At 39.5% G+C, this 12,752-nt stretch overlaps 1 protein-coding gene across 1 annotated transcript in view; it reads right to left on the reverse strand.

Moving 5' to 3' along the window:
• Window positions 1–12,408, reverse strand: part of b3glctb (beta 3-glucosyltransferase b) — a 31,906-nt gene extending 19,498 nt beyond the window's left edge. The window contains exons 1-9 of the mRNA XM_085419621.1: window positions 12,249–12,408; window positions 11,310–11,347; window positions 11,190–11,217; window positions 10,870–10,979; window positions 3,602–3,678; window positions 3,382–3,493; window positions 3,137–3,273; window positions 1,450–1,513; window positions 666–782 (exon numbers count right to left, since the gene is read on the reverse strand). Coding sequence (XP_085275747.1) covers window positions 666–782; window positions 1,450–1,513; window positions 3,137–3,273; window positions 3,382–3,493; window positions 3,602–3,678; window positions 10,870–10,979; window positions 11,190–11,217; window positions 11,310–11,347; window positions 12,249–12,309 — 744 coding nt within the window. The 5' untranslated portion in view covers window positions 12,310–12,408. The remainder of the gene's footprint in view (window positions 1–665; window positions 783–1,449; window positions 1,514–3,136; window positions 3,274–3,381; window positions 3,494–3,601; window positions 3,679–10,869; window positions 10,980–11,189; window positions 11,218–11,309; window positions 11,348–12,248) is intronic.
• Window positions 12,409–12,752: the final 344 nt, after the last annotated feature.

Raw genomic sequence — 12,752 nt, forward strand, 5'->3', positions numbered from 1 at the left:
AAAAATGTGCTTCAGAATATGTGTTTCATATCAGCAATACATGTAATGTCTACATAATATCGCATATGCTCAACTCGTCTTATGTTTCAGATGCATAAAAATCATGTAGCAGAGATTTATACTCGATCTGTTCAAATAGTTTTTAAAGCATTCAGTGCAGGTAGCTGTGCACTTGATTTCCATTAACCCTTCAGATTAAATCAGCTCACTTGCTCACAGAAATTTCTGTTTGCATTCCCATACAGCAGACTTTGGCAGTGGCATAAAGGGCTGACTTCAGTCTAACTAATATGGACAGCTCAGCTGTAATTTGTTGTGACTTAAAGTGATGGATTACTGCACACTGGAAAAAGGTCCAACGCGTTTAGCCAGTTTTTCCTGTGCTCATATTTGACAATTTAAACTAAATAAGAGGAATATCTTAAGATGTCATTGAGTTTGTTGAGTAAACAATGAACGTTACGTATTATTGCCAAGATGTTAGCGATAATAAAACAGTCTTGCCGCATACGTGAGTCAAAAATAACTATTGTTGACTTAGAAAAAAAAATCTACAGGTAGCTGTCATAACAGATTTGGTTTTACACCAAAGTTCACACAAAATGAGAAGAACTGAAATGAAAGTTATATCTAGAATAACCAGACAGAGTGAAGCTGTTACATACGCAGTCGGGCAGGTAGGTTGTAAACGCGGTAGCACAGCCGTCTCTCGGCTGTGTGCAAAACTCTGGAACTGCTGTCAGCTTTGGGCCATGTCCTTCCTCCCAAATAAACAAAGCAATCTAGAAAAACAGAACATGCATGAAGACAAATTCAAAGGTTAAAGTGTTTTGTCACTATATTCAAATTAGTGATGGTAAACTTGACAAAAAAGTAAAAAGGCACAAAAAAAAAAAAAGTCAAATAAGGAAACAGTAAAGATAAATTCCAGTCTGGTCTCAGATATTAACAACAGCTAATCCAGGTCCTTTAAACTTTAAACGTGTTTTTACTTCCACTACTTTCTCTGTCAGCATTTGGTCTGACCTGGAAGACTGTGACATTGTGTTAACACACACCTGAATGCTCAGAGCAGCAAACCACCAAAACTTCTGCTTTTTTAAAGGTGCTCAAACTTGCTGATGATTATAAATTAAAGTGCATTTCAGCTGCACCTGGTTGCTACTTACCCTCTTAATTCTTATGGAAGCAGTAGGGGTGTACTTAAGTTTTTCACAGGACTGTAAATGCTAACTGCTCCAGTGATGTGTTGAAAAATAATAAACGATCTACCAAAGCTGCAGATCAAAAGCTACGGGGAGGAAATGCTGTTATAATGTACTTTAGCTCAGCTCGTAGACTGAAAGACACTGATTTCAATTTTCACAGAAGAAGAAGCACAAAGTTGAACTGAACCAGTTTTTGTTTGGTTATAATTGATTTAAACGCTCCAAGAAAGTGACAAAGTACCTCATGCTTCAGGTCGATTGTAAAATCTGACTTGAGATTCTCAGACCGTATCCGCTCTGTGAGTCTGAAACACATGAAGGTTGAAGAAAGAAGGTAACAAAGCACAGATGAAATGAGCAGGTTCCCATATTATATAATGAAATTAACAACAATGACTGAAAGTTACTCAGTTATTATTTTGCAGGAAAGCAGCCAATCAGAAGTCAAGCTTGAAGGGTAGGCGATTTTAAAGGTAGAAAGAGACGGTGGACAAAGTAAGGGCCTGCAACAAATCCTAATATAAAATATATAAGATGTATTTTACACTGTGAGTGAAGCAACAGGTAATGGTTAAGATTAGGGATGGGTACCGGTGTCCGGTGCCATGATGGCACTGGTTCTGACATAAACGGTAGTAACCAGACCGAAAAGCAGCGCACATTTCGGTGCTTTATTTCGGTGCTTTTTTTTTCCTGAGCTGTGATACACTTCTAGCCAATCATTTTACGTTTCCCAGGATAGTAGGCGGGGCCAGGTACGTACGTTCAGTTAGAGCAGAGCTACAGATTAAAATGTCCAAGGCGAAGCGGTCAAAAGTCTGGCTGTACTTCACAGCAAAATATGCAAACTCAGCAGCCTGCAACAAGTGCTTTAAGCTGATACTGTGATACTGTCAAAGGAGGTAACACCAAGAATCCGATGAAACACCTGGCGACGCATAGCGTTTTTTTTAAAAGCCCAGAAATGCGCCGTATGATAGCTTGCTGCGAGACCTCACACCGAGCGCATCTACTGTGCGTGGGTTGCCTGTTATCTGACCCGGAGTTAGCAATATCCCCCAAAAACCCCGAAGAGGAGAGTCCTGGCCCCTAGCCCTGCCAGTGTAGCAGAAATGATGACGGATGATGATGCAGCAGCAGCCGTTCTTCTCTGCGTGAGTAGCTTAATGTTCGTGTGTAATTTACGTTGAGTAGGCTAACCACGTTATTACATTAATGCATGTAAAGTGAACTAGCAAACATCATCATAGCTACATGTGGCTGTCTTCTTGTTTGATGGCAGATACTCCCTTCACCCTGGCCAAAAAGGCTAAAATGACCAAAGAAAAAGTGGAAAACAGCTAAACATGAGAGGTTTAGGACAAAGTTTGTGTTTTTTCCATTGTTTAAGCACTGCTTCCAGCCAAGAGTGATGCCATATATGCCCCATAGCTGCAGAAAAGGCTAACATTGTTATCTTTTTACAAAAAACCAGCTGAACATGAGAGGTTTTTGGACCAATTTTGTGTTCTCCATTCTTTAAGCACCGGTTTGAGCACCGTTTGAGCACCGGCACCGTTTCAAAAGTACCGATTTGGCACCGGTATCGGATAAAACCTAAACGATACCCATCCCTAGTTAAGATTGCAGCTGATAACTTTTTTCTTAGTGGGACAAAAAATAAGTGCTGCATTAAAAGTCATTCTGGGAACATTTCTTTTTTAAAAGATTTATTTTTAGCCGTGCCTTTTCTTTCTCATCTTTTCTTTTTTGTTTTTGTTACTGTAAACTGTCTCCCTCACTCTTGTAGGTCCTTATTTTTATTGGCTGAATTTAGCTTAGTCTTTACAATTAACAGATGTCTTATTAGAAAGCTTATAAAGGTCTGCTAAATGTGTAAAAGAAGAGAGGAGAGCAACACAGGGACTCACTTTAATCTTTACGCTCACCTCTTGAGCAGCGGCGCACTGAGAGCCCAGCCTGCTGTGGTGTCAGGGTAACTGAAGGAACTGGGGTCCTCAGAGAAGGCATAGTGGTGAATGATGGAGGCCTCGTTGTCATGGAGACGCTTACCCAAAAACCACTCCTGTATTGCAAAAAGATCACCATGATCATCATTTTATGCATAGCAATTGAGTGCACAGTCACTACTGTTATTGAGGTGCGTGTGTGTGTGTGTGTGTGTGTATCCCACCTCTTGAGCTGGATATCTGTTGAGGACCTCCAGCAGAGCAGACAGTGTGACTTTGGTTTCCTCCTCTATGAAGAACAACCAGGAAGCTGAATGTCCATATTTGACAAAGAGCCTGAGAAGATTGACAACTTAACAACGCCAAACCATCAAGGTTAAATAAGCTGTCATGCAACGTAATTTTAATAAGTTACTCATCTTCATTTGAGTGCTCAACACTCACCGAGGAAGTGCAGGGAGGATACTCCAGTCCCCTTCATACTGTGACAGCTCATGGAGAAGAACAATCACTGGAACTCCCTGCATGGCACATAAGAGCTGAATCATCCTGCAGTCACATGAAAAACACTGAGCTGAACCCCTACAGAAGCATTTTAATGATTCATTTATGATGATTTCAGTTTCTCTGCATAAGCATCTTATGTCCCCACTATGTCCCATAGTTTACTAGTACGGGTAGTACCAATACATCAAATAACATATTTCGCATACATATGATGACCGTAGTCTTACAACAGACAAATGCACAAAACACCAGAACTACAAAGGTGTAAATAAATGCAAATGTGGACTAAATTTCTATTTCAAACACCTAAACTTTAATGAATGCAGATTTAAATCAATCAAAAACAATACGTTGAAGCCCATTGCTTTGTTATATTAGCTAGCATTTTTCTTTAAAACATAGTGATTCATCAGTACTGTATGTCAACTTCAAACTTATGTTACAGGATGGATATTTAAACTTTTTATTTATTTACTGGAAAAGTTCTAGTGACCTACCCTGCAGCTCTGTTGGAGTCGTTTTTGGATGTTTCTCTGATATATTTACTTTAAATGTTATTTTTTGAGTTTTTTCTGAGTTCAAGATTTGGTTTTGTTTTGTGTCTCAATTGTTTCTTACTTTGGCTCTTTTGTAATGTTTGTAAGATTCCTATTTTTCCTTTGTCATCATCATATCCTCCAGCAGTCTGTTTGTATTCTACGTTCTTCTTCTCTGGTTGAGTCTTATTTTTATCTTTTGTTTTCCCTTTCTGTTTCTGTTTCCAGAGCTGTGTCCTTGTGTCGGTCTGGTCTCTGCATCCTGCATCTGTATTTGTGTCAAGCTGGTGTTTCTGTTCCCACGTTCTGTTTCTTCTTCTTTTATTCTGGTGTCTATTCTTCTTCTTGTATCTTGTGCCTAATTCTACTTCCTCTGTCTTGTCATCTGAAATGAGTCCCAGCTGGGCTCTTGCCTGTTCCCTCGCCTCTCGTTATCCTGTGTGTATCTTGCTAATTTTGAGTTTTTTGCATTTTGCGCACAGTTTTCATAAGCTCAGTAATAAAGCTGCCTTTTATTTTATCCCTCATTCCCGAGTCCTGCCTGCCAAAATGTTTCATGACATTAAAATGTAACTCAAATTCCACCATCTGGGAACACAGACATCTGAAATATGACAAGAGGCACAACTTGACCTGAAGAGAGGTAACAGCAAGTTCCATTTATAGGTTTTGACAGGATTTTGAGTGCAATAAAATGGCTTTCCAAAAGTGTTTGGGACATCCCAGTCACTTTATGGGATTTGCCAGTTTTATTCCATGCTTCAAAAGAGTCATAGTAGAGAATTTGGGGGAGCTACCATGTGATGTCAGTCAATTTCAATAACCAGAAGAAGCTGCTTCTTATTCAAATTCATAAACTGGTTCTGGTTTTGATTTTACTGAACTCCTAACATCTGTTGCAGCTTTGGTAGAGTGCCATCAAGACTACATTATGTAGTAAATCCTTAAGTATTTAATCTGCGTCCATTTTTCAAATTAAAAAAAGTTAGTATGGTTTCAATTAAAATCAAACATAATCAACACTTTATTTCTGATAATTAAAAAATTTTTAGACAAAAAAATGCTTTTTTTTCTCCCTAAAATCATTACTTCAGTAACTTAGTTCTCAGTGAAGAAGAGTTCAGGAAACAATCTTGCAGACACCCTCTGCAGCAGGTTTCAGTATAGTGGGATTTGTGCTACTTCATATAGAGCCTATAGTCTCGGCGATTACAAGCTCAGAATGAGACTAGAAAATAGAGGATTCGTACAGTCATAAGTCTTTTCCATGTAGCTATTTAAATTGGTTGTAAAGAAGCAATTGGGAGGAATAACTGATGTATGGGTCAACTGAAGTGAAAGCTGGTGCAGAGATTAAGCCCCTCGTTACATATGTTGTTACAGAACCAGGAGACTAAAAGGCCTTTAACTGTCTGGCAGCAAGAGAGGTGTGCAAGCTATTAAGTTATGTCAAGTGTGCAAATTGATTTATGCAAGATGAACGGCTGCTACAAAACATGACCTATGACCAAAATAAAATGCTCCACTCTGTTGTAAATTTATGTCCGACCACACGGATGTTCTTTGCCAGTATATTGAATAAAGCAATTATCTGATGTTCCATTTACAAAGCTTGGTTTGATGATTCCCCCTCTCCTTCATTTTGTACAATCATACAATGCTGGCTTCAGACTGAAAGAGCATATGACAGCGCTAACCACCTCCTCATTTAAAAAAGGACACAACACTTTTCCAAAACTGTTATAAAGGTCACTCAGACATGTTGCTCTACGTACAAGTGGGCTGTGTGTTTTAGTAAAGAACTTTCTCACTTGTAAGTTGAAGCTCTGTTTTCTGGTGAATTAAAACCTGAGATGCTATTGATGATATTTTAGTCACATTTTGACCACCACCATTAATTGCTGAAGGAAAAAAGCCTGCAAGAGAGTTAAACAACAAGCTGGCAGGACATCAGAGTCAGCATTTAAACCGTGCCGTCAGTGAAAATCAACATCAGCAGAAAAGTCACCTTAAACAAGGATTACGCAACCGCTTTAAGGTCTTTATGCTGCAATAAGCATCAAATCAAAAGCTTTCAGTTCCAATCACACCCTTCCAGTTTTTGTGAAGAAATGACATTATATCCATGAAAAGTCATCAGATTAACAAGATTCCTACAAGCATGGTGCTGCACCCATATCCGTCAAACAGTCTCATTTCCAACTACTTTCACTGAACCTTAGACGAAACATTATAGAGATGCACAAAGCTTGAAAAGCCTTTCTAAGGACCTGTGTGTTCTCCCACCTACGAAACGAAACTGTCTACAAAAGGCAGATGGTTTTTGTAGACAGCACATGGAGACAAAGAATAGGTAGAGCTATTTTGGACCTGTGCAGCTGAGGGATAGCGCATATATACTGGACAAAGACATTAAAGATAGAGGTGCCAAGCAGTAAGAAAAGAGGAAGGCCACAAAGAAGATTCATTGATGCAGTGAAGGAGGCCAGAGATAGAGACTTTACTAATGCCGCACTGAGGAAATTCACTTATTAAAGCAGCACAAAGGCCAAATGTCTTACAGCCAATTTAGAATCACCAATCAACCTGGGAGGAAGCCAGAGTACCAGGAGCGAGGGAAAGGATAACATGTTTAAATGTTACATAGAATGGCTCCAGCCAATCACAATGCTGGAACTCTTTTAGTTTTTGCCAAAAACTAAAAGTAAAGCATATTTTTCTGGGGTTTTTTTTAAACATTGATTTCATTAGTAACTCACCAACATTCATCGCCCTTTTCTATTTTACGCCTTCACTACAGTTTTCGATCACCACCTGCTCTTTAAAAAAAGGGTGAAAGTGAAGATTTTACGATTTAGCTTTGGAAATCTTTTCACAGAGCCCCTGCTGCTTGAATTTTTTGCCATTTCTTGCAATCAGGCAGTTTTTCCTCAATTTAAACTGCAGGTAAAGAGAAAACATCAGACTCATATTTCACAGTACCAATTCATCTCAAAGGAAAATAAACATCTACATCTACTGCACCCCATCACATCCATAAACCTGTCATCTCATTTCACTGGTAACAAAATACTTTTGAGAGATACCCTGCAGGCAGGTACCATTAAACGCTTACTGCATGAAAACAGTGAGCCTGGCTTCCTTCAGAGGCTCTGTGGAAAGGAGGACATCTATTGGTGCCATGTTAATACCGCAACAAAGCATAAATCAGTTTTAATATTTTTTGACACCTAATAAAAGCTAAAGTACTTAAAGGATTGCTGTCCTGTCCTGCTGGCACAGTAAAGTGCAATCATAAAACAGGCATAAGAATCAGCCATAAAAATCCACCATAGAAACTAAAGTAGCTCACTTATGAGCTTTAAACTAAGCAAGCGTGGAGGTGGCTTTATGTTTTGTCCATTAACACCAGTGATGCTTATCGATACAAAAAAACCCTGAGAAATAAATTGTATTCTAATTAGACAAAATTCACCCATTAAAGCTTTACAATTATGGTGTAAAGTGTAAATGAACCATTGGATTTAATGAACGCCTATGGCAGCAATAACCTCCAAATTGTGTTTCAATTATCTGCGGATTAGACCTGCACGATGCTCAGGAGGACTGTTGCGTTTTACACAACTGCTTAAGCTCACCCATAATGGAGTCAATACATCAGCATCTGCAGTTGAATGCGGTCTGTGTGTGTGTTTAGGTTTACTTTGTTTGGAGTAATCGTCCACCTGAATCACCAAGGCCCAGAAACAGCAAAGCAGCCCTAAATGATGATGCTCTCTCTGCTGTACTGCATCAACGTGACGGTGTTTTCATGCTGGGATGCTGGCGTCTCTTTATGCCATACGCAGTAATGTGTTTTTTCCACCTTGTTTGCCTTTTTAGTTAAAATACACTATATCTGTCCCGTTTGTAGCAACCGAAAATAAAATAAATTCATAATTATAATAAAGGTCAATCAAATGGACCAATATGGCAAGGCCATGATGATCCACTTGGTAAAATAAATCCGCTTGGCATCTTTCTTGGCCTTAAGACAACAATTCTGATGGCTAAAGATCCAAACGGGACACAAAAAATGAAAAAATAAAATAAAATAAAATACACTATTGCAATTTTTAATTAGAGGTTGACCTGGAGATTTTCAAGACAAGTTTATGTAAGAACCTGCCCCCAAATGTCAAAACAAGCATCTAATTAGGAGAAAACTCTTGTAATCTTTTAAACTGACTTGAGTAATAGTTCTCCAGCTTTTCTTTCTTTGGACATTGGCTGCTTTTTCACACATTTTCAATGCAGACCTTGTACCTGACCATTTTCACAGGAATGTTTGTTTCTTCTTGTTGAGTCATTCAATACTGCACACAAGCATATAAGCACCCAAGTGAAGGGATGTAACAGTTTTGTGTCTATACATAACAAACAAATTTTGACATTTGATCCATCCACTGTTCACTGAAGCCTCTACAGAAATGGTCTGAGTGGAAGGGTGGCTGCCAAGAAGCCATTTTCAAAGAAAGGAAACAGGGAGAAAAGGCTGAGATGTGCCAAATTATGCAAACCTGACCTGAAAATCAGTGGCGACAGATCTGATGGCGTGATGAATCCAAATTTTAAAATCACTTAATTAATTAATTAATTAATTAATTAATTAATTAATTAATTAATTAATTAATTAATTAATTAATTAATTAATTAATTAATTAAATTAAAAATCAGTGGCGACAGATCTGATGGCGTGATGAATCCAAATTTTAAAATCACTTAATTAATTAATTAATTAATTAATTAGGTTAATGATTTAATGAGTCACCAAACATCCAAAGAACAGCTTTCTATGTCCTTTAAGAAGCCTGGAGAACTATTCCTGTAGACTACTTAAAGAAATTACAAGAAAGCTTGGCTAAGAGAGTTCAGGCTGGAGTTTTTTTTAGCCTGTCTTCATGTCTGGCAGCTTTTGCAATCAGAATCAGGATCTAAATGAACTGTTGTGCCAAACATATTTGCTTTTCCAAGACGAGCTCTGGAGTCTTTAGGCCCCCTTTTGTTTGTGTTTGTGTTTTCTTTCTTTCTTTATTCATTTCTACTATTACTCACATGAGTGCATGTCTAGTTGACAAGCACAAGAAAAAGAGCAAGAAAAAAAGGGAGGGGAAATAGATGAAATGAAAAGGACAAGAGGACAGAGCACAAGTGAAAAAGCATGATGGGCCTCCAAGTGCTGCACCTGTAAGAATAAACATGCAAAAAAGTAGCACCTGGATGGATGGATGGATACACAAACTAACAATTTTGGTAATAACGGCCCCATCAGACAGAGAAAGACCCAGGAGACCCAGGCATCTGCTGCTCCCACAGAGTACTGAAGAGCCGAGACCACATCTCGATGACAACTGTGTGCACATAGCAGCAGAGGAAGGAAGTGGGCCCCAGATGGAGCCCTTAGAGCCAAAGAGCAAGGCCCCCAGAGACCCAGAGACGGCAGGCAGCCCATGCCACCAAAGACAAAAACAGGGCCTCAGATGCCTGAGAACCGCCCAACTCTCAGCAGAGCCCCCAACTGCACTGAAGAGGCCACCCTGGACCACAACCTCCAAAGGAGTGGGCCAACAAGTACGGCAAAACATCAAGCCATGCACCCTGGAACCAAAAGTACTTACATCCCGGGGGAGGGGCAAGGCCACCCTCCTCAACCATGTCCCACAGGGGCCAAGGGTCACCCAGGCTGAGCCATACATAAACACACCTACACATATACAGACACACACAGACCACTCACACACACACACAAGGACACACAACCATCACTATCAACCCCCCTGTGAACAGATGTGACCCCGAACCAATCGGGCTGTGTTAAAGAATAAAAATGGTCGTATCAAATATTGACTTTCAAGCTCATTAGAATCATGCAATCTCTGTTTTTGACTTATCTACTGTATCTCCATGTATGCTCGCACATGTTTCAATAAATCACTTGTAGAGAAATGTAAGCATAAGAAAAAAACCCATCTTGGCTGTCAATCTCATTCTGCACTGGGAAGATGGTTGATACAGGATGATGGCACAGAGATTCATTTCCCTCTGAAGTCGGCTGCTGCTGCTGATTTTCAGTAACATCAGGAAGTTAGTTCCTTTAGAATACGAGCCAAGAGCCCAAAAAACTGAAGAAAGCCACAACATCTGCTCAAGATGGCTGATGGTTGATGAGAGCTTTTGTAACGGGAGATAGCCTTTGTCTTCACTGCCTCTCTCAGACACTCATCCAAGAGGCTTCTTCTGTAGTTCTAACACCTGCAGAAACCTCTTGGATGAGCAGTGACATCTTCACAAGCTTAAAGAAGTCCAGTCGTCTTCTTTTTAATCTTCTAAGAGGTTCCAATCAAAGCGAGCACTCTGACCATCACTGACCATGACACTGTCATGAGTAGAGCCTGCTTGTAGCGCCTCATTACTTCACCTTATGATTGCAAATGACTTCAAATGGTTAACTTCCTTCATTCATTATCACTGTAAATGAATTCACATAAACGATTATAGCAGATTTTTATAACATAAGAAGAATGTTGATATTTTCTTATGGAGACTATACTCAGCGTGCCTTCTGTACAATACATGTATGAGCGTGTACAGGAAAATAGGAAGATTATAACAAAGCATGGCAGATGTTACCTGCCCAAGTCGGGCTGCCTGCTGCAGAATCTCCACTTTCCTTTGACCACTGCGACGGGCATGGTAGGAGTTCCTCTGGCTCTGGATCACTATCACTACGTCCTCCAGCTCTGTGAAAAGACATGCATGGAATATGTATCCTGATGACTGGTTAAGAAAACAAAGAGGAAGCGCTAATCCTTTCATCCTTTCATGTTCGAATTTAAACTCATCTACAATATTTCAAAGTACGCTCTTAGACACATTATTATAAGATGCGCTATAGAACTTGTTTATTTCCCAAATAGTTGTACAAAATGTTAGATCGCCCTCTCACTCACCGACAGAGTGTTTCCTGCGCTCTGCTGCCTGTGGACAGTCAGAGAGATTGACAAAAACACATTGCTGAGGCACGTGGCAAAGCATTAATTTACAACAAGAAACTAAAAAGCAGCACTTACATGATCAGGCCCTGTGTGTTTGTCTCCAGCAAAGACGTCTTGGTATGGAAAGAAAAGACAACTGAACAATTATTTGTGAGGAGACAAAAAATATCTTTTTTTGATTTTTCAGTTTAAATCAAACCAGTACCTACACTCAATGGCCACTTCATTAGGTGCACCTGTTTAACTGTTTATCCAGTCAGCAAGTCATGTCAGAGGTCAGAGGAGAATGGCCAGACTGCTTTGAGCTGATAGAAAGGTAACGGTAACTTACGTAACCTGTTACTATCGAGGTATGCACAAGAGCTTTTCTGAACACACAACCTTGAAGCAGATGGGCGGCAGCAGCAGAGACCGCACCGAGTAACACTGTTGTCAGCTAAGAACAAGAAACTGAGGCTCCAATTAAACACGGGCTCAGACAAGAGAAGATTAGAAAACTGTTGCCTAGTTTGACGGGTCTTGATTTTTACTATGACATTTGGATGGTAGTTGTATACAACTAAACTAAAACGACTTTTTCTGGTAATAAAAGAGAACAATTATAAAGTGTAGAAATTATCAGCATGTTTTTTAAGACACCTTCAGCTTCATTTGCAGCCCCCCACGCTTCGGCAGACCTGTCAGCAACCACAGCGGATGATAACGATACCTGCGCATTAATACCATTTCCTCTTTTGATTTTAAAAATAAAACCATGCGCTATATCTCTCACTTTCTTTAGAAAGACAGAAAAACAGAACAAATGTCATTATGACTTTACGTTAAAATTTGACAAGGTTAAAAATGACCTTGGTTCATAATTTTTAATGCAGAGTTAAACAACGTTATATTTCACTACTTTCAAAGAACAACTCAAAGCCACTTCCGGCTGCTGACACAGTGTGTCCAGCTTTGTGTGGCGGGTAAGCTAACTGCACCCCTGCCTCGGATCTGCAGACGTTTCACTTCACTTACCGAGACAAATGAGAAGCACAGCGACCAGTCTGCATCCGTAAAACATATCACGGTGTGACATGACTCCTAGCGCTACTGGTTCAATCACCGTGTTTCCATGGCGAACTGAAGAAATCGGTTTGCTACATCTCTGTACCGGAGGCGTGAGCTTTCATGTAGTGGCAGTTAGTGCGGAGCTGTAGCGACCTCTAGCGGACAACAAATGAGTAGTTTGGTTTTCGATGTCTGGTATTGGATCGGATTGTTACAGAAACGGGATATAATATAAATAATTGTCTCTGGTCACAGTAAATAGGAATTCAACCTAAATTTTTGTACTATTCATGCCAATAAAGGTATGCCCTCCTAAAATCTAAGATTAACTTAAAAAAAATCAGCAGGTTTTAAAATTAGGTAAATACACATTCAGATTAACAACAACAGATGGTATATTACACTGTATTATTATTTTTATTATTACCATTATCATTATTATTATCATCCTAGGACATCACATTTTGGGGT

Source organism: Rhamphochromis longiceps, linkage group LG10 (genome assembly GCF_057381845.1).
Source record: "Rhamphochromis longiceps isolate RC_006_pf linkage group LG10, R_longiceps_female_GT1.1, whole genome shotgun sequence".
Classification (NCBI taxonomy): domain Eukaryota; kingdom Metazoa; phylum Chordata; class Actinopteri; order Cichliformes; family Cichlidae; genus Rhamphochromis; species Rhamphochromis longiceps.